Source organism: Anopheles marshallii, chromosome 3 (genome assembly GCF_943734725.1).
Source record: "Anopheles marshallii chromosome 3, idAnoMarsDA_429_01, whole genome shotgun sequence".
Classification (NCBI taxonomy): domain Eukaryota; kingdom Metazoa; phylum Arthropoda; class Insecta; order Diptera; family Culicidae; genus Anopheles; species Anopheles marshallii.
Window position 1 is genome coordinate 48,912,842 of NC_071327.1, and position 21,718 is coordinate 48,934,559.

General features: G+C 39.9%; 1 protein-coding gene across 1 annotated transcript; it reads right to left on the bottom strand.

Annotated features, from left to right (window-relative positions):
* Positions 1-3,469: 3,469 nt before the first annotated feature.
* On the bottom strand, positions 3,470-12,351 carry LOC128716034 (homeobox protein unplugged). Its single transcript, XM_053810958.1, has 3 exons — positions 11,448-12,351; positions 4,085-4,323; positions 3,470-4,018 (listed from the first exon to the last, which is right to left on the bottom strand). The coding sequence occupies exons 1-3, from the start codon at positions 12,349-12,351 to the stop codon at positions 3,470-3,472; spliced, it is 1,692 nt and encodes a 563-aa protein (XP_053666933.1).
* Between the last annotated feature and the right edge of the window lie 9,367 nt (positions 12,352-21,718).

Here is a 21,718-nt window from a genome sequence, read left to right on the forward strand (position 1 = left end):
TTTCATAATCACGTTCACAATTATGAAGTTTTTAGTTACAAAGTAAGTACTACGTGCGTCAATCTGTTATACTTTTCTTTTACTGCCACTTTCTTAAAATACTATTATTATTTCCTATGTTTCTGAACTCAAGAGAAAGGATTATTAAACTTTGCTGTATAATTTTATAGCATCACAGAAACTACAGAACTATTTTCTTAAAGTCATTTTTGAGAATATTAGATTCCGAGATTCCGATTTGAAAATATTAGAAGTTTTCCGTTTCAGATTCTCCTCTGACAGTTTCCAACTATCAACGCTAAATTACTTAAAACTGATTCTGACAAAAAAGCTCAACTAATATTTACTAAAATGAAATCAATAATAATAAACGCGAATAAAATTGAAAAAAAGCCTACATATGATGTATAATGTTTTAATATTAAACTCCGTTGTAAGGGTAAACATATTTATTTTACAGAATACGATATTTGATCATTTCCTCATAATATTATTATGTTTATTTTTATGAAATAAGGAATTTACAAAAAAATACCCAAAGTAAAGTAACGAGGAGGAAGAGGATTCACGAAGAAGGAAACAGAAATGAGGTACATGGAGACGGGAATCGAACAAGTGATATGAGTCATTAAAGGTCAGGGCGACTCTTAGAAATGGGTCACTACGCGCGTGGCTTGTATGGCGCATGGAAATATGGAGTGTAGCTCTATCTCGCAATCTTTGGGGAGGGATCGAGGATAAATGGACTGGAGCATCAAGATCATGGCAGTAGAGATGGATTGTAATTGGGAGTACCGCATTCTTAACAGCCCTAGGCCAAGTCGACGATAACAATGGAGATAGCTGGGAACTACTCTTGTTCATTGCTGTTGGACTAGCAAGCATCATCCAGTACTGATCGAACTCTCTCCATACTCCATACTCAATGGTTAGTAAACAATGGTCCTAAGCAAGATAATAAACTTCCTACATTTTCACCACCAATACATCCTTAAACAAATTTCACACCCTTTTTATTGTTATGGATGCGTCTACGATTTGTCATTTTTAATCGACTGATTGATTGTTGCACAGTTTTATAGCACATCTCAGTGTGTTGTGATTGATCGACGATCGCGAACACGTCCTTGATGCTTGAATAAACCAAAAGACTGAAGCAATTTGTTAGGCGAAGATGGAGCGAAAAGGTGTTAGAGCCGTTGGAAGGAAAATGTTTCGATCATCGATGAAAATCCGCTGTCCGTGTGATTTCGCCCAAATGTCAGCTTTGATGGGTCCGGTAAGATCATTCCCAATCTGGTCCCCTCCTAATCGGTGTCAGCAGCCTCGAGCTAATATGTTGCCGAAACATAAAAACACAATGACAGACACGAAACCGACCCTGAGTGGATGCAAACCCACATCAAACGTGCCCGTCCGCCGGGCTCATTCAACCGTATTGTACGCCCGATACGCAGAACAATGGCATACTGTTCAGTGTTAGCTTTTTGCCTCTGCGGCAGGACGCTCGTGCAGCATCCCGGGTGTCTTTATGCAACATAATGACACGAACAGGCAAAAGGCGTGAGACACCTGGGATAATGGACGAGCTACCGGTAATAAGGGGCGAGTGATTTAGGGGTGTGTAGGCCGTTCCCGAATCCCTTGCAGTCTTTTTAACTTATAGCCCAAGCATATAGAAATTAAAGGATAGAGGCACCAAAAGAAGGTAATTCCTGAATGTACATTCCCGAAACGTACAGCAAGGGCACAATTTGGTGCGTGAAATTGTCCCACTTAGTCACGCCACTAGAATCTGTTGACTTTTCGTGCCATGTTAATCGATGTCCTTGTTATCCTTACGTCGCTTTCACTCGATCGTTACGTGGCGCCGTTAGGAGTTTTATTAATCGATTTGTGCACACCACGTTTTGGTGCTTACGCAGCACCAAACTGCCAGCACACACAAACCCACTCGCACCACACACATCGGTATTCACATCCCTTTTTTCGATGCAGTGTGCAGCTTGCGGGACACACTAATAAGAAACGCTACAGAAAGGGCAACAATTAATGTAATCACTGTGCGTAAAGCCAACCGGCTCGATGCTGAGCGAACGGCGAGAAAAATCCCGCCCCGAAATCTCGCCCAACAATACGACGAAATTTCCCTCGTCGCATGCAAGACAGATACGGATGGTAAGGAACGGATGGTACGCAACGGAATGGTATGGGCGGGATAGAAATTGTCGTTCGCCTGGAAGGGCTGCAATGGCGTTACACACCGGGAGCAACCTTCGTGTTGCGGATTAATTCATGCTCATATTAATTTATGTATACGGGTGGAAACGATTTACAAACGAGTAGCCCTCGCTGCAGATGGTTAATTGAAAAATTAATGACCTTAATTGGTGGTGTTTTTTCGTCCTTTAAAATCTCTATCTTTTCTATACATTCGTTTGCACCCTGTTGGACATTAAACACAACGCAACACACAGTGGCGTAAAGTCTTTTCTTGGTCATTTACATTTTATTACTTTCATACGTCACTGAACATCTTTACATGCAATTCAACAGTTCTTATCTGTTGTTTTTATGAGATTTTTTCTTTTGCCAATCCGTACTTCATATATACATTGGTTCGATAAGGGTTTTATACACCACACTGTAGTGAATGTTATTGCTTGCTTTAAGTTTACATTTTAGTCCACTTTGGCTGTCATTTCTAAACGGCACATGTATTAATTTAAAATGATCTTCATTTTAATGCGTTTTCGTTATTTTGAACTTCTCTCAAATGGTGAGGCGAGTGAGTGAAATGATATACAAATGATAAAGATGATGATTGATGATTGATAAAGCAACTAAAATTTACGGTGTTCTAGTACAGTACTATATTTTTATTGGTTTATAGAGAAATTTAACGCTGACCGTGACTATTTCGTATGTAACGCGGAAAATTAAATCTTTCTGAGTCAAGAGTAAAATATAATTGTATGCATCCGTACGAGGTGAATGTAAACAAATTCTGTTTGAACCCTAATTTACTGCACTTAAGTAACAACGGTCATTTAGGATCTCCGGGAACAAGTCGCTCCACGTCACAACAACACCGGATGTGACATTGTCTTTATCACGAGTTTTTTTTTTTTCATTGAACCGGAACCAACCAGCACTTGGTGTCCCAGCAATTAATATTGACTTTTGAGGGTGAATCGTTTGTTGTGGTGGGATGCCACTGTACTGTTGCACCAATTACTTCCAATCAGCAGCAATTGACCAGACAACTGATTTGTTCGTGCAACTTCATTACGCGTGCCATCCGTGTTCCACCATCACAGAAACCTTCACCGAATGTACTAAAACTAACTAAACCAATGTCGTTTTTTTTCAATTCTAATCACTCTAGTTATGCACCAATCACACATTTACACTGGTGTGCACATTTGTGGTTACCTCCGTTCCGTAATACTTAGCGCGAAGTTACGACTTAGAATGTTTTCGGATTAACGACGAGGGCGACCGGATGGGAGGCACTGTGTGGTGGGGCAGCAAGTGAACACATTCCCAATCCTAACTGAAACCCTCCTCCACCTCCTCCTCCTCCTCCTCCTCCTCCTCCTCCTCCTCCTCCTCCATCGCCATCGATATCATTATTAATGGTGCCCTTGGAGGCTCCCTCCGTTGGTCCCAATTGATGCTGCGGTTCCACCCTATTAATTGACGCCTCCATCGGTACTACCTTCGATAGGTGCTTGCTTAGTCCAAAACGTTCGAATCCTCCCGTTTCCGCTAGTCCGAGGTCAGCCTTGCGCAGTTCAGCTTTCGGCCCTACCAGGTTCATCTTCTCCATTTGCTGGTGTTGCGAACGAATGGCGAACCGGTTCACGTGCACAGGGATCGGAACAACGATCTTATTGGCTGCACCGGTCGTACCGGAAGTTGAACCGCTAGCATTACGACTTGCGAGACCGTGCGAATTCAGACCAGCCTTCACCCGTTTCCATTTGGCACGCCGGTTTTGGAACCAAATCTTCACCTAGGATGGCAAGTAGAATGGATGAGTTGGAAGCTAAAACCATGTGGGACAATGTTTGTATCTTACCTGCACTTCACTCAGCTTCAAGCTGGTCGCAATTTGGCTACGTTCCGTAAGACTGAGGTACTTTTTGGCGTGAAACTCTCGCTCTAGTTCCAGCAACTGCTCGGACGTAAAGGCAGTTCGCCGACGGCGTGATTTGGATGTTTCCGTCCCGCTGCCGGATTTGCCAATCCGCCCGGAGGAGGAAGAATTCTGTGTACAGTCATCTTCCGAACAGGCATCCGAGTCCGTATCGCCGAGATCTGCAATGAAGTTGTACACGAGTAAGTTTGTTGTTGTTGTTTACGGCCATTTATAGTGCTCAATATGTAATACAGCCTGTGTAATACAGCGAATTTACCACAATTTTGATGTGGTATAAAAATCTAGAGAATGTATAATTTATTAGTAAAAACGATGATTAAAAAGTCACTTAAGCTTTATTTGAATGACCAGGTGATGGTGGATGGAAATCTTTTATAGCCCTTGGCTACTACCAAGGGTCTACGCCAAGGAGATGAACTAGCTTGTCTACTCTTCAACCTAGCACTAGAGAAAGCCATCCGCGAATTGGATGTGGAAACTTCGGGATCCATCTACTATAAGTCAATCCAAATCCTGGCATACGCTAATGACACAGACATCCTAGGTTTAAGGCTCTCCAACGTAGCGGATGCTTATCGAAGGATTGAGCGGGCGACGAAAAACATCGGATTGAAGATGATAAAGGTAAAAACCAAATAGATGATGGTACACCAGAAGCTCTACTAACAAATCCTAAGTTACGCAGGGGTGACATACAAATAGGTAGGCGCACTTTCGAAGTCGTGTACTGGCTCTCAACCGGTCATTCTACAGTCTAAGGAAACTTCTCTACTCACAACACCTGCCGCAATTAACGATGGGACTATATAAAACTTATATAAGTCCAGTACTCACATACGTTTCTGAGACATGACATGATTCGCCAGACTCAGGTGAGCTGGTCATGACATGAGAATGACACAGAACGATCCAGCCCGTAAAGTCCTTCAAGGTCGTCCACATAGACAGAGGAGACGTGGTGGACCCAAATTGATATGCAGTGATGGTCAAGATACTTCCGCCAGAAAGATCTGAATTATGACCTAGCTGTCGACGGCGCTCACCTGTAAGCGATTTAGAAGACTCCTGCAACAGGTCAAAACCGTGACGCAGTAGTAACGCCTGATAAATAAGTAAGTAAGGAAGTAAGTTTCCTTTGATTGCTTAAGTTCAATTGAATGACCTTGTTTCCATTAAGTCGGAACATTTATTTCCGATGACCCTTTTTTACTTCGCACGAACGGCCTGGTCGTATCAACTTATTTTACCACGTAGCTTGATAGTCAGTTCTTCCTACGGGGGATTGGTCCGGATGGGCAGCGCCGTTACCATCATGCCACCGGGCCGCCCCAATTTCTGAAGACCTTTTTGATCCAAATTGAAAGAAATAAAATACTATTCCTCGACTATTTCCGCCTTAAAACGTATAATGAAGTAATTATGAATATGATTTGAGAAAAACGGAAAGGAACTAGGTGACTTGACAAGATTATACGAGACACAACAGTACAATGCACTGCTAAGAAGGTTAGATGTTGTGAAATCTCTTGCGAAAACCTGTTCACCTGTGCCTTCGTCCTGCTCGCCCTGTGCACAGTGCTCACCATCTGCCAGGCCTCCGAGGAAGCCGCAACCTCGCAAGATGATGGAAATGTCAAAGCCAAATTCAACCTAGAGCTCACCAAGGAGGACGTTGCAGCGATCCAGAAGGCTCGAGGTGAGTTCAACCTGGAATCATATTTAAGACGGAATGGTATATTTGGTGGTCAATTCCGGAATCAACCATTTCCGTCCTGGATTGGGTAACCAATTCCAACTGAAAGGGCAACCAATGATTAAAAACTTAATAAAAACACCTATTCGCAATATAAAAAAACGAGAATGAGAAGGAATTACAACCGAAAGATGAAAGAATTTTTCAAATCTTATATCTACTCTCACGGCCCGTTTCACGGTACACATTCAGTAATGTTTCAGCTTGGTTGTTGCAATATATAGTTTAGTCTAATATTGTTCGGGACAGGAACAACAAAGCAAGTTTGAAATCTTTAATTGTTAAAATTAGTAAAAATTTAAAAAAAATGGTCGGATAATGGAATCAACGACCTTGATGTATTTTTGCCGTTCTCTACACATGATCTCAACTAAGCGGGATGTCATGGAACAAATATTTTTACTGAATAGAGATCATTACAACAAAGATGCAGCCTTTTGTGTAATGATTCTTTTAAACCAAATACATTTAAACTTTTTTATACATTAACCGATCCTCATCAAAAGTTAAAAGAGGTTATCGAGCAATAGCGCATCCGATTACTAAAATAACCATTAATTGGTATGCGCATGTATAACATGAACTTAAGATATCAATAATGATACTATCATATCATAGATATCAATAATGATACCGGAAAACCACTAACCGATTCACAAAAAAATGATATTTTCACTGAGGCTGTAGCTTGCTGTGAACATAAAATAAAATGATTGAATAACAATCCACTACAAAGCTATGAAGATTTCCAGAAGTGGTTGAATTGGTTTAATTTATTTACTGAACAAATCTTACATCAATGAATTTTTAATCAACTGCGGCGCAATTAACTACCGAAAAGAAATATAAAAAGCTTTTGAATGTTTGTTTAACCTTTCGTTACTGTTGTGCTTAATAAATCCTTTAAAAAAAATATTCACACGAATCTTTAGAGAGGAGTCTCTAATCTCTCTCAAAAGATTCAGAGATTTGTCATAGATTCATTAATTTATCTGGAAACATGATTTTAGGCTTATTTTTATTCTCTTGCTTCTGTAATAAGAATTTAAACAAAGATTAAACATGTTTAAGCACTGTTAGCATTAGATTATGTTAACCAATCGAGTAGATTTTTTTCTACGAACTCGAATTTGGTGGAAACTTGATAAATAAATAATTGGAAACCCTTAGTAATTCATGGAAGGATTGATTCGCGTAGGTGGGTGGAAGGTGGACATTGGGGTACACCGTACCATACTACGGCAAATATACTAGTAGCATTAGAATCACACAAAAATAAGTGCAGAAATTCGGTATCACAAACGCAATCCGTCCACCATTCAACAGTTGTTTAGCTTTGGAGGATTCATATTGTTTATGAACGGGTATTGATGATTTTCCACCCTCTTTTTACACATATGCAAACCCAAGGAAAACCTCATACAGAACGTTTACTAAATGTCCTAAATTATCACAACCATCGTTAAAATAAAAAATCGAGCAACTCTTGCTCAAATATAACTTAAAATGCGCGGCTCGACCATTGATTTTATTTATTTTATTATTATTTAGGTTCACATGGAGTCCGATTGCCGTATTATCAACTCAGCTTGCGCTGAGTTTTGTACAATTAGTACAAGCCATTTCCTACTTACACAATCCGTCCAATTTTTTGAAATGTATGATTTAGACTTAATTAAACTTTCAGCGTCTAATTTTTCCTGCTGATATGATAAATAAGTTCTAATAAGACGACATGTTTAACCAAACCATGAACAATAATGAACAAAAAATAACACTATCAAAAAAACATGGATTTCACTAAAACATTAACGCCTGTAGTGCAAGGCTGTACTTGTGGAGATGTTCGATATGTTTATACAAAAATACTGATACCAATGCGTGGTGTTTTTGGTTTACACCAACAATATAAATGAACCGTGCCATGAACATCACGCGACTGCAAGAGCTAGTTGTAAAAAACCCCAAAATTGGTAGGACGAAACTGAGAAGGGCGAACTGAATTATTGTTTATTACATAAAAGACGGTGGAAATCATCATACAGCCAAATGAATTAAATATATTTAATTGTGTTATGTATGCATGTGTAAGCAACACTAAAATCTATTAAAAATCTGATATATTTTCTTGTAATTGAGCAGCCCAACATGCGTCTAAAATAGATCATTTCATCACTCGATCAATCGATCATCACTTTTTACCATTTCTACGATACAATGGCAAACTTCCACAAATGCCATTATTTTACTATTGAAACAGCGTGTATAAAAATCCTCTTGTGTGTTGGTTGAAGTTTTTTTGTTTGCAAATTAAAACATTTAACGGAAAAATAGCATAATATACCGTACGGTACGTACACTGAAAATAGCGTAAATTTGGTCAGTTTAGATTTGGTTAATAGGGTATGCAGAAAGTAATCTCCTGTTTGCATCAAACCCCTATAGTTTCTTTTCTAGTAAAAAATGAACCACGGAACCTTGTACCACGGAAAGTACAGCAACTCCATATATTTGTAAACTTAAATGCCAAATACTTTACCAGCTTCATACATCGTACATCTGCCATTGATAACGTTGTAAAACAATCGATTAGGATTTATTCGCTCTAATCGCAACACAATCTTTATTATAACAAACGACATGCCCCTCTTGCTAACTCGATAACGTACTAGCTAAACAATGATCCCATCAATTTGTTGCCATTCCGTAATTTAGCGCAACAAAATCTTGAGCATAAAAAATCATTGCTCGTTTCCCACCAAACAACCCACACTAAGGAACTTTAATGCTCGAAGCCCCTTTCCCGAATTTGTCCCAACGAAAATGCTCAAGGGGAATCCCTTCACAAAAAGAGCAAACACGAAAGCAAAACCTTCAACCCCGACTAGGCTGCCAAACCAGGCTCACACACAAACAGCACGCCACAAGAAGCGCCACTTTTCATTACCGCCTACAATGAAAGTCAATTTACGTGAGGCTTTACCGGCTAAAGGGAGAACTTACTTTGCGGTCGTCCTCGACACGCGTTCGGTAATCAAATCATAATTCCTTCCCGTCGAGATTTTTGCCACGTGATCGAACAGTGCGCTTAAAAAAAACTGCGTTACGGACGCTGGGACAGAACATCGTTCGGGGACGGTATGGTTGGACGGTTTTGTAAATTATTCATAATCTGTTTAAGTGAATATTATCGCCCTCCTTCCGGTGCCCGGAGACGGGTGAATCTAATGTGTTTAGTGTAACATTTTGAGAGCGGAGATGACATCTAGTCCTGGGACGTGTTTTCTAGGGAAGGTAAGGACCAAAATATCGTCACACTTAGGTAGGTGTTCTAAAAATTATCCTCGAAAAACTATTTACATCGGACCTGAAAAGGGCATCCAATAGAAATCGAAAGGATTTCAATTAGTGCAGTGCATTTCAGGAATAACTGATTTGTTTGAAGCTATGACTGTCCTTTCAATTTCTCAAGGTTTTGCTTCACAATGGCCTGCTATGGCTGTATTGAACGAAATTCTGGGGTGTACGTAAGATTATAGAGTTTTGGACATATACTGCACATCGTTTTTCAAACTCTTGAAATCTAACAGCAATTACAATCTCCAGAACAAGTTCTGGCCATTCCCGGAATCATAACTTGGTGAACTCGATTCTCGGGTGTACCCCTAACTATTTGCTCTACGAGACAATTTGGTAACATTCCGTGCAGGAAAAAATAAATCATTGTTTAAAACAATGGATAGGTACAACTGACAACCATTGACAAATGTCAAACATAACAACGGATGAAGCGTATTTATAAAAATAAAATACTATTAATTTGTTTTGGCAATTAATAATTGTATTATTTCTGGGCGGCCCGGTGGCATGATGGTAGCGGCGCCGGTCTTCACACGAACGGACCGGACCAAAATCCCATCCGGGCCAATCCCCCGTAACAAGGAATGATTATCCGGCTACGTAGTAAAATAAGTCGCTACGGCCAGGCCGTTCTAACGAAAAAAAATAATAATAATAAAAAATAATTGTATTATTTCATGGTGTTTGCATAAACATGAAGTCACTGTCATAGACTAATGCTATCCTTTACAAGAACTATGATTACAAGGAAGGCTCTCAACTATTAACCGGCAAAACTCCTGTCTAATGATCATTGTAGTAGACATCTAAACATTATATAGACATCCAGACTTGGATTGGCGGAGAAAAGAGAGGCGATTCAAGGTGAATTTTCAAGTTTCTAGGGAGAAATTTGCAATCCTGGAAGACATTGTATTGCAAAGTAACTGCAACAGGCTTAGGTCCTTCATAGGTAGATACGTCCAGAGGTGTGATCTTAAGGATCCTCAGGTGAAACCGCAAACCATTAGTCTGATAAAGCAATTTAAAATTGCAATTGTCTGCATTCGATCATAAGCTTTACTCAGTCTATAATCTATTATTGCATTTAAAAGGGAATTTTCAGCAGACCAAACACTCGGTAATAGAAAAATTCCGTAGAAGTTGATGATTCAAGGATATGTATCAAATTACTTAACTACGAATTTGATCTTCTCATTAAATTTGGTTTAAACTAGGTAAATCGTTTTCAAACTGAATGCGTGTAATGTGCGTAAGTACCTCTGAACCACTCCTTCCTATCGATTAAAAAAGTTTTAATTTTTTCCATTTTTGTTTTGTCTGGATGGGCAACTCCAGTTAGTGCTTCAAATACAATCATTTAAAGCGCATAGTTCCGTTAACATTGTTTAAGACACCAATTGAATGAATTATCACAGACTAAGGATTGGCCAAAAAGGGAGATGTATTCTTCAAACAATTGCTTCAAACAAACACATGATCTTCATTTGTTATAATCTAGACTTAAGATATAATTGATCAGGCGAAAGGTTATGGAGATATGTGGGGAGATATTCGTGGTATTGATTAAGCCGATGCTTTAGACACTTTTTTGCTATGATTGCCAATGGCATAAGCTCTATACATGGCTATCCACAGGCTAGATAAATTAAGGGTGGCGAATTCGAGTGGCACAATGCAAAAAATAACTTTACTTTATAAGATTTCTGTTGTATTTTTATTAAGCAGCTTAATTGTAGAATATCTCCAATGCTAACAATCTGATGAACTCCGACGAAACAATCTCAATACAAACAATAACGATGGATTTGCTCAATATTAAAAACAGCCCCGCTTCTGATTAGTGTTGTATCCAATTCTCGAATGATATCATTGACAATCTTGTCGATTTATTTTCTTTCCACATATATGTTAGGCCTTTCCGTTCTAAGCGTAGCACAAACGTCAACAACAACTCTTTCGACAACAACATAAAAAAGAACCACAAACACCCTCACTTTGTGGGACTGCACCAAATCAAATTGAATCATGACAAATCACATTCGATTGAATTGACAGGACTCTTCACAGCAACACCCGTTTAGACATCCGTCGACACATCATCGAAGATCAGTCGTGAAGTCTAACGACACGTTTTGCCGAATCATGACCTCATCATTAATAACTTACCCGTCGTTTTGCCGCATCCGGACGGTGAAAGTGTCAGACTAATGTCATCGCTGTATGCCGATCCATCCGCACTCTCCCCACCGTCCTCCATTGGTCGCGTTCGTTCCTCGTCCTCTAAATCGCCGCCCGGTGGTACAGTGCCTCCACAAGGTTGCTCCATCAACGGTGGCTGTTGTTGAAGTTGAACATTCCCGGTTGTGGCCATACCATGTGGTACGCTCGAATCCAACGACCCAGCATAGCCGGTCCCCCCAGGTGAGCCAGAACTGCTGTGATACCGTGAGTGATGCTGTTGGTGATGCTGATGTTGATAGACGGCATACACCTTCGACAGTAGATCCGCCTCATTTGGGAACAATTTATCGCCACTTCTGGCACCCCTGGGGCTGGCCGCACCTGGCAAGGACATTCCCACCGACGGTTGCTGCGCCTCACTCGATGGAAACGCACCGGCACACGGTTCCCCAGCCGGGTACGATTTATGGCCTCCACTCGAGTGGTGCAGTAGAAGGGTGGACAATTTTTCATTCGCCGCCTGAGATAGATAACGCCCGGCAGCAGGGATTGTCGCACCCCAAGGATGGTACAGTGGTGGAAAGGAGCTAAACGAAAGCATGGCCGCACTATATCCTGCAGCGGCCGCTGCCAGGTACTGTTGCTGTTGAGACGCCTCGAGCAGGAGTCCGCCGGCGGCATTAGAACCGACTGCCGGTGGAGAACACGACCCTTGATCGACCGGATCGATCTCGGGCGACGAAGATCTTCCCGGGCTGCGGCGCCGTTTGACCGCGATCAAATTTTCTATGCTAAACGAGGAACTTGGCAGTGGACGGGAGAACTTCACGTCCGTCACACCGCACACCGATCCGACCGATGCCGGTAATGCGGTCGATAGTTTATCCATGACAAGCACTTTAGATCAGTTTATCCTGGATCACCGTGGCATAGATGAAGCAAGCCAAAAACACACGCACACTCAAGATCACTTCCACTCGCACCGGCAGAAATCGGTTGTGAGGATTCAATTGGAATGCACCCTACACGCGTTACGTTATGGCAGCGCTCAGGAAATGCACTCCGAACATCAGCGCGAACACTCGTACCACGAAAATCGAGCGACCCTTTCCGGAGGGAACTTTTCGACTGACTAACCTGACTCACGAGCTGTTGCTTGCGTGCGACCGTACCGTGCGTGTTTTGCTGTTGGACATCATATATTCGTTTCATTTTCGCTGCCTCAAATATCTATGCTGCATGATTCTGCTCTGTTCCGTTTCGGGTTCCAGCTTGGTTGGTTTCTGCGAGATACACTTATGTGTGCTGGATCGAAAAGTATGCTCCTCCCATGGGCGAAAGTTGTCCACCAGTCGAAAGAAGCAAAAAACTTCCAACTTTCCTGCTGCAATGTAGCCCAGCAATGTCCTTGTGATGATTGTTAGTGGAGTGTGTTAAACACAGCAAATACATAACGACTTCATCTAATAATGACCTTCATTGTTTCTTGCGACGAATGTAGCAATGGGTGTTTGCCGCAGGACAAAGGACTACAACTATGTTCAAGCATTTATCTTGTACGCACAAAAGGCTCGAAGAATTTGACGTCCGTACCAAACCTTGGAGTTTGGAAAACCAAAAGATAATCGGATATGAATTAGCTTACGTTCATTAATTGACAAACAGTTAATGAATTTGTTTGGAGCTTTTAACCGACTTCAATGCGTACAGTCTACAGGGGATCGGTTGTGGGAAGATATTTATATGATCTGTTGATTTAACTTGATGGTTATGTATAAACAAAATTCCATGAACTATGAACAGCTATTTGAAATACACAACACACGCACAACAAGTAGCAACAGCTTTCTTTCGACTAAATGAAACACAGACTAACAAGCACTAAAGCTACAAGGGTATTACTGATAAATATGACACAAATCGAATTCGTTGCACAAAACCTAATCTAGACCCTTAGGACTGTAAATACTGCATTCCTCAGAGTATTCGACTTAGGTCGTCCGGTTTGATAAAAAAAATCGATTAATCCAGGACTACGAAGGACTAATTGTGGATATTCGGTTTGGGATAATTCAAATTATTAATACTCTAAATCAGGGGTCGGCTTTCACGAAAAGGGCCAGATAGTAAAAAGAACTTTGAAGCGGCGGGCCAGACATTCCGATCAAGTTTATGGACATATGAAGTAGATGTAATCCTTGACAAAATATCTTATAATGTTTCCAAGCTGTATCGGTTCTGCTGGTACACGCACGACTTTTCATAATTATGATTACAAACTGTTCGCAGCGTTTTTTTAAATGTGTTATTCATTTTTGTATCACTTTCTTGCTTTTCATTCCAATGTTACTTGACCCAAAAAACTTTGAATTCCTGCGGAATGTGACAAAACGTTGCTTTTCAGTCGGATTTTGAAACCATTGACAAAACTCTGCCATCCTCCAGCCCTATTGCATGGTATCAATAATTATTACAATATGGACATCAGGTTTCGATTTGTTCGTGGAATAACTCTTAAACACAACTATGTTCATAACATGCGTTCTGGACTTCGCGTAGAAGCATCTTTAGTAAGTTTTCAAACCTATCATGAATTATTTGCATGGCAATAATGACCAGAGAAATTTTATTAAAAAATGTAGAAAAATAAGACACAGGTGATGTCAATGATGACTATCATGGTTATCGTGGAGCGACCCGGTAGTGTATTGGTAGCGGCGCTGGTCTACACACGACAGGAACGGTTCAAAATCCCATCCGAATCAATCCTCTGTACGCAAGACAGACTATCAAACGAAAAATCTGTAAATAAAGTCAAGACTGCGGGTCCAAATACAGTACAAGAAAGTCAGAGGTGACGGGCCTCTTGAGGTCCGGTGTGCCGGTAAAGAAAAAAAGAAAGGATATCGTAGTTCATCTGTTATTCGAATTTTTGTTGATATTTTTGTATTGAAGAGACATAAAAAAGTTTATTACTTGTATCAGACACCAGTGCATATGCGCACACACACTATACAAACTAATATTTTCTTAGCCGGTTTAGTAATCTTCGTATTGATTTACTGTCGCGTGCCAAAAATCCTCCTTTCCCAGCATGGAGGCCATCATTTGTTAAGCACTGAGTGCAAATATAATGTGTTGTGTTTTCACCCCCTTTTTAGACAACCCACTAAGCGAACGGACAATAAAAATGACTTTTTAATTGCCAGACAATTTTCGGCCTGTGCATTGTCATTTGACAAGGAAGCGAAATTGTTCCGCACACAATGCTCCGCCAAGTTGTACACTAATTTGTTGCTGACAGTCCTACAGCGCAATAGGAGCGCAATTAAATGTTTGATACACAAAAAGACCCAACAATAAAAAATACCGTTTGTTTGGAGCAGCTTCAGAAAGTTGACCATGCCTACTTTGTGCCACAAGCACGCACGCGCAGCAAACGCTTTATGATCGGCGAAACCCTCCGAGAGATGGCGCTTGTCGTGGGGATTTTAGAGCGAAATGTTTATTTGTCCCTTCGGGCACATAGTGCAGTGCGTGCACGCAGAAAAAGTGGGAGGAGTCCTTAAGGTTTTTTTTTGCTGAAATGAACAGAATGGAACGTTTTGCAGTTGAAATTGAAATGCATTTGAAATTGTATTTGCATTTTCTAATCAGTATTCTAATCCACAGCTTGGTTCAGTTTCTTGGCGTATGACAGTTACTAGTTCACATTTGAGTTCAATTAGGCGAGTATCCTCATTGTCAATATTAGTTAGCATTTGTTTGCGAACATCGTAGAATCGATCAATATTACTTGTCACCAATTAGTCATCGGAATAGTGATTTACCATTTAATCATAGTTTTAGCTACTATCTTTCCTTCAGTATTACAGCATAAAAATATTGCCATGAAATGATGCATCTTCTATTTCTATTTAATCTATTTAAGCATTAATTGATTTTAACGATTTAAACGAGATAAAAACATCCAAAGGAGAATCAATTTCCAAAGTTTCTTATTCAAATGGCATGAAGGATGATTATTTAAGTAACTAACTTAATTTATAAACAAACATTCCACATAACATACGTCGAGCGCCAGGCAGCGTTATGCTGTAGTCTGTAATTTATGTTCAACTTTAAAGCATCCCTCCTTCTTTCCAACATATGTCAACAACGGCCAAATAACATGCTCCGTTAATGATAGTTTAGCAAAAGTGTGCCAGTGTATGTCCTACAACCCTATAATTCACCTGCCCTACGTCTGTGCTTCTGTGGCAAACCGTAGAGGTCAACGGATACTTATGTTCTTTTAATTGATTACAAATGTACATTCTCCGGTGACATATGATGGTGTCCTTGCCGCTATCCATCAATTACCCTGCTCAACGAACAATCAACCACAACGTGCCACAATAGAAAGCAAATAAACAAATATCCACAACCAATAACTACCAGAGTGTTGGAGGTGGTAGTGCGACTGTTCATGTTTTACCCTTTTTTCCACGCAATATTTTCCTTTCCATGAATGTTGCACGTTTTAGTAAGCAATAGTGAACGCTTGACAATGCTTGTTCAATTAATCAAATATTGATAACAATTACAACGCAAAAGGAAGCTGAGGAAATTCGTAGGGAGCGTAGTAAAAAAACGTACGAAAACGTTCATCGCGAAACAATTTCCGTGGGAAAACAGGCCTCTATTCGCACATGTTACAGTCAATTATGCCAATTACTTGATACTTGATGGGGAAAACCAGAACCGATAGTGCATGCAAATATCGATAATGTGGAGCAGAGTTGCTTCAATTCAGATCGTACCACTTTTTAAAGGGCTTGAAAACATTTCTTTTGTATCGATGTGATTTTAATGGTTTATTTTAAACTGTTGAAATATGCTAAATAATATTTGACACTGTAATTACCAAACATCAGAAGAGAATTTTTCAATGTTATGAAAGAAAAAGTTAAAATGTCATTGAAAAAATCAGTTATTACAGCGATACGACCTAACTACTCTGCAAAACATTTTCAATTTTCTCTGTCTCGAAGTTATTTAAAAATGGTTTTATTGCGAGGAAGACGGAATCTAAACGGGAACCGGGAGGATTAAACTATAAACTTCAAATAAAAAAGTAAATAAATGAATAATTATAAGGAATAATATATAATATACTAATATAATAGAAAATATTCTACATTTGAACACCGATTATCAGGATACTATTTAACCAGTTGTCTGATTATCCGTGCGTCTCAGAAGTGACGAAAGGAAGGAGATTTGAATTTGTGCTCCAATTGTACAGGAAATTACATTCTGCTATTTGTAACAATAATCAATAAAATAGACAAAACTTATGCAATTCCCATTATACATTATACACTAAAAATTATCAAAAAATGAAGATGAATGAAGATCCGTCTTATCCGAATAACCGGCAACCGTCTTGTCCCGATTTGCACGGATAATAAGTGTTCCACTGCATTTCTAACGTTGAGTCACTATCAAACACTCATTGAAGAAAATTTAATACCATTTTAATATTAGTTTTTTTTTACAATCAAAAGAGTAATTACTGAATAAGTTGATTAACGTATACAAAATAGAGATCAAATATTATACAAATAATTACTTCGCATACAACAAACCATTTTTATGTCCAAACTATTTCACTTTATGCAATGGCGCAGGTCTCAGGGAAGATGCCAAGAATACTTTTAGGGAAACAATTGGTTAACAATATTCAATAATTTCATTAACAACATTATAACACTAAACTAATGACACTAAACTACTATATAATTCTATTTTCATATCAATCGACCAAATGGCGTACAAATTGCACAGCACAACCATGAAATGCACCAATACTTTGCTTTTCAAAAGCATCGCAATTGAACAAAGCTACTAATCATCAAATACTTAATTACGCTTTAGCTAGCCGCTTTAGTTCCTATGATAATTGATTTGTGATCGCCATAGACGTTATGAAACCGCAAACACAAATGTGTCAACATTCTCAAACAACACATTCCATTCATCGCTCATTCCACCTTGCCTGGCCGCTGAACATCACCCAAAAATATGTCGTTGTTAATTGCTACTTAGCTGCGCACTGCATCTCCACACTCACAACTCGTACCCTCGACCACAAGATTGCCCGCCAACACTGCCATGTGCGGTTATGGAGTGAACAAATTCCTTCCCCTGGCGTGCGTTAACATGGCGTGAAATTAAAGTGGGAACGATCCGTTCGCAACCGGCTAACGAGCGCCCGCAGTAAGACACCCGAAGGATAAGGATGCTGTTCACGTGGAAACATAACGAAGCATCGACGACAACTCCCGAACGGCTCACTTGTGCTCACAGCCAAAGCAAAAAAGGGAGGAAAAATAAATGCATCTTTCGCAACAAACATGCACCGCAAGCGCATCGGCTTGGGTTGCCGAAGCGCGAGAGGTATGAAAATTAAAATTAAATTTTCAACTCATTAATTACCGCAAACGAGCTGTGGCTGATGGCAAGATGTGTGAAATTATAGCAACGGATGCGTTGAATGCACTCGGTGAGACGACCATGGCGAACCTGGATGGAAGCGCGTCAGGATGCTGATCTTTGTTCAATGTTTTGTGCAGTCACAACAAACAAAACCTTACTGAAGGGTGCAAATATGAGCTAAGAACTCATTAGCACTAAACAATTCCATCCGATTTTTTTAGTATAGTTTACACTAATACAAAATAGTAACATTTGTGACGCCGTTTTCTAATTGTTTCACTCTAATTGACTTGATTGGTCTATTCTTGGACTTTGATTCTTTAACTTTAATTAACTTAAGTTAATATATTTACTTAACTTATAACATTCAATCAGGATATCAATGATCCTAAGAACGATCTTATGTCTTATGTAGATATCATTTTCGATAGGGCACGTCTGAGGAGCAGAGAAGTCATTTGAAACCGACGATTGCTTCGATTGTATCTTCTGAAAACAATTAAAACAGCGAAATATTATGAGACAGGTAAAATATTATGATGACTCGTGCACACAATTGGCTCCACGAATTCCTTCGACTCAGAAGACTTATTCAAGGCTTGAATTGCAGAACATGTCGCACATTGATGCTGATCCTGGACAATGCTGGTTGAGGATACCAACAGTGGCGGACACCCCATCTCACGACATCTCATTAGAGGAGCCTCGAAGGGCCCATCCCTGGGGATTGATCCGCCACTGGATATCAACGATCTCTTGTAGTTGGAGCGTGCTGTGGGCGAATTTGTGACCAGAGAGCGTGTGGAGCTGTGTGACCACGAGCTAGCTGAGCTGTTTGAGGGTTTAGGAACCTGGAAGTCGAAGAGATGATAATTCTTTTTTTTAAAGCCATCTTCTTCTTCTCAACAACAACCTCAAGAGGGTTAGGCCTGCCATTTCTGGCTTTCTTTAACTTCATTTATACATAGCTGGATAGCCAGTCCTGCATACGGGAGATTGGTCCGGATGGGATTTTGGATCGGTGCTGTCGTGTGTAGAATGGCACCGCTACCAATACACCACCGGGCCGACCCAAATTCGCAGTCGTATTCATCGATATTAGAGGGTTTCTGGATCCATAGTTCAATCTCTTAAGGGAAATTTCCAACAGTGAACTCGGTTGTAAGGTAAGGGGGGTTGGGGTTCGTTCTTTTCTATCATCTTCCATGTAGACTTTTGTAATATGTTACTATTATTATTGTCATTGTTATGTAGGATTTATAATTGTATAACTTAATTAATAAATATGAATATGAATTACAGAATGATTGTAGAGCCAGAAACATAAACCGAGCTACACAACCTTAGAGTGGCAGGTGCCAAGGTAGTAGGCACATAGCATAGCGAGATAATCTCCGTTGCGATAGACTCAATTGTATCTCCACGATTTGTGACAAGGACAACGCCAAAGGCTTTCATGACCTTGGCAATCGACTGCCCATCCGTTTTACCGTCATAATTATTGGTGTAGATCCTTCGTTCAAAATTTTTCCATGAATGATCTGAAGGTCAAATCTGAGGCATTTTGGAAGAGTTCCTGGTCTTCGGTGATACGTGATATCTCCTTAAATTCCTTGGCATGAAGGGTGAGGCAGAGTTGGTCCATTAGTTTAAATACTCTTTTTTCGCGTGATACTTACTGATCCAGAAACTTTCAGACAGTGAAGAATTTTATTTTACTTTTCGATGTTCGTTCGCCATCGAAACCTTCTTTAGGAAATTGGTGTGGGAATCATCAATGACTTTCTTCTAAGTGAAGGGCGTAAAATACACGGACTTTTAATGACATCCAGAATCAAATGGTCGAACCCCATAATCGAATGAGCTGCACATTGATTTTAGAAAGCATTCGACAACCCTTCAATTTCAGCTTGATTGTCTTTGTAGATTGACTACTTTGTAGATTTATCAGTCACAATAACTGTTATGAACGTTATAACATTAACATTCTAAAATTTCCAAATAAGCTTTTAATGACATTTTTTAATTGCGTGTCTGTAACAGTGTAACAGGGCGGACTAGTCCAAATGACTGGCCCAATAGTTCAAGTGTTAAAAACACACCAAATTAAAAAAAAACTACCGCCACCTACCGGTGGGTACCATTACTATAAAGAATCAAGAATCCATCTGACCAACCTAAAACTACACCAAATGGTTTGGGATGAGGAATGTTTCTATCCTTCTTTTTTAAGGGTTATTCATTCATAGCTTTTCGCTTATGATCACTCGAAACCTTTTTCATTTATCCGCACGTATTATTCCACTCAAAACTCAACGTGCGCAATAGGAACTCGCCGGTTTACGATAAACTTTTACTCCGTGTCTCATCAGATCACACACTTACTGTCGGCCTTTTAAAGTGCAAAACAAAAAACAATATCAAATGCGCCGACTACGATCACATAGGACGGATGTGAGTCGTAAAAATTAAAGGAAACACATAATAAATCGCCCTCCACTCACTACCACGTTTTCCCAACCGCTTGCTCAATAGTGGCTTATTGAACTTTTAATAATTGCTTAAAATTCCTTCGTAAATTAATAAACCTAACTACCAACGCTCGGCACCCGGGCCCGGGAGTATGGTTCAGTGCTTCAACGCACAAACGATCCCAAACCGCCCGGGAATGCCAGACAGACCGGGATCACACGGAATGCCATCTGGTGCATATTAATGAACCGTAACTGTCGGTTCGCTTCGAAGTTGGAGTCTCTGTGTCTTTGTGTTTGAATATTGTTTGGTGACACTTCGCATCCCTCGGGCACACATGTTTGCTGATTCTGAGATTGCGAATGTATGGGATATTTGGGTTTAAAGAGAGGCTAACGTAACTGTAGACTAGAAGGTGCAGTGCATTTGGGCCTGCGGTTCGTACTTTGTAGCCAAGGCGGCGTCCGATGAAACGCTTTTTTCCTTTGCATAGCCTGAATGTCGCCTCATTTGCTCTTCATTCTGCATAAAAGAGCAAGTGGCAATGCATGAAGATGAGTGTAATGCTGATGTTCCTTTGTAAAAGCTACAAACCTTTTCGTGTGCCGAATTACAATATCGTTCGTCTAACGTCAGAGCTATGGAATTCGAGACGTTGGTTAAACATACACAAACAATGGAAAAAACAAACAACATTCTATAGATATTTAAAAATCATGGCTTTTACATCGGTACTACTCCTACCAACAGAGGGCGCTAATGCATTGCAATGAGCAGGAGAGCCAAACATTCTGATTCTTGTGTTGTACAATTTATTTCGATAACCGATAATGATAAGACAATAACCAACTAGAAATCGAATGCCCAGTCCAAAATATGAAATGCATTTCGATTTTTTTTTGTGACGATTTTTGCATTTCTCAATTGATTATTGTATTATTGCACTAAAGAAGACCAACTGTTATTGTTTTCCTCTTACAAGGAAACTTATTGGCCAAGTACACCCGGGATAAGGTAACCTTTCACTGTTTTTAGAAGAAAATGTCTTCAAACGAATGTGCGTTGTATCATGGATTAGGCTACCCTTATACGTTATACGCAACACGACCTGGCCGTTCTTCTTAAATAAAAAAGTATGGGAACTTATTTAAATATGATAAAGGCAACTTTTCTTTATGAGTGCTTAAAATTCTTTCTCAATTTTAGAATTGTGTAGGCGATACTTTAATTTATAGCTTCCATCACATGATCTATTTTATCTTCGATTACAAGCAAGATGGATTGTGTTACCTTTAGAATTATAT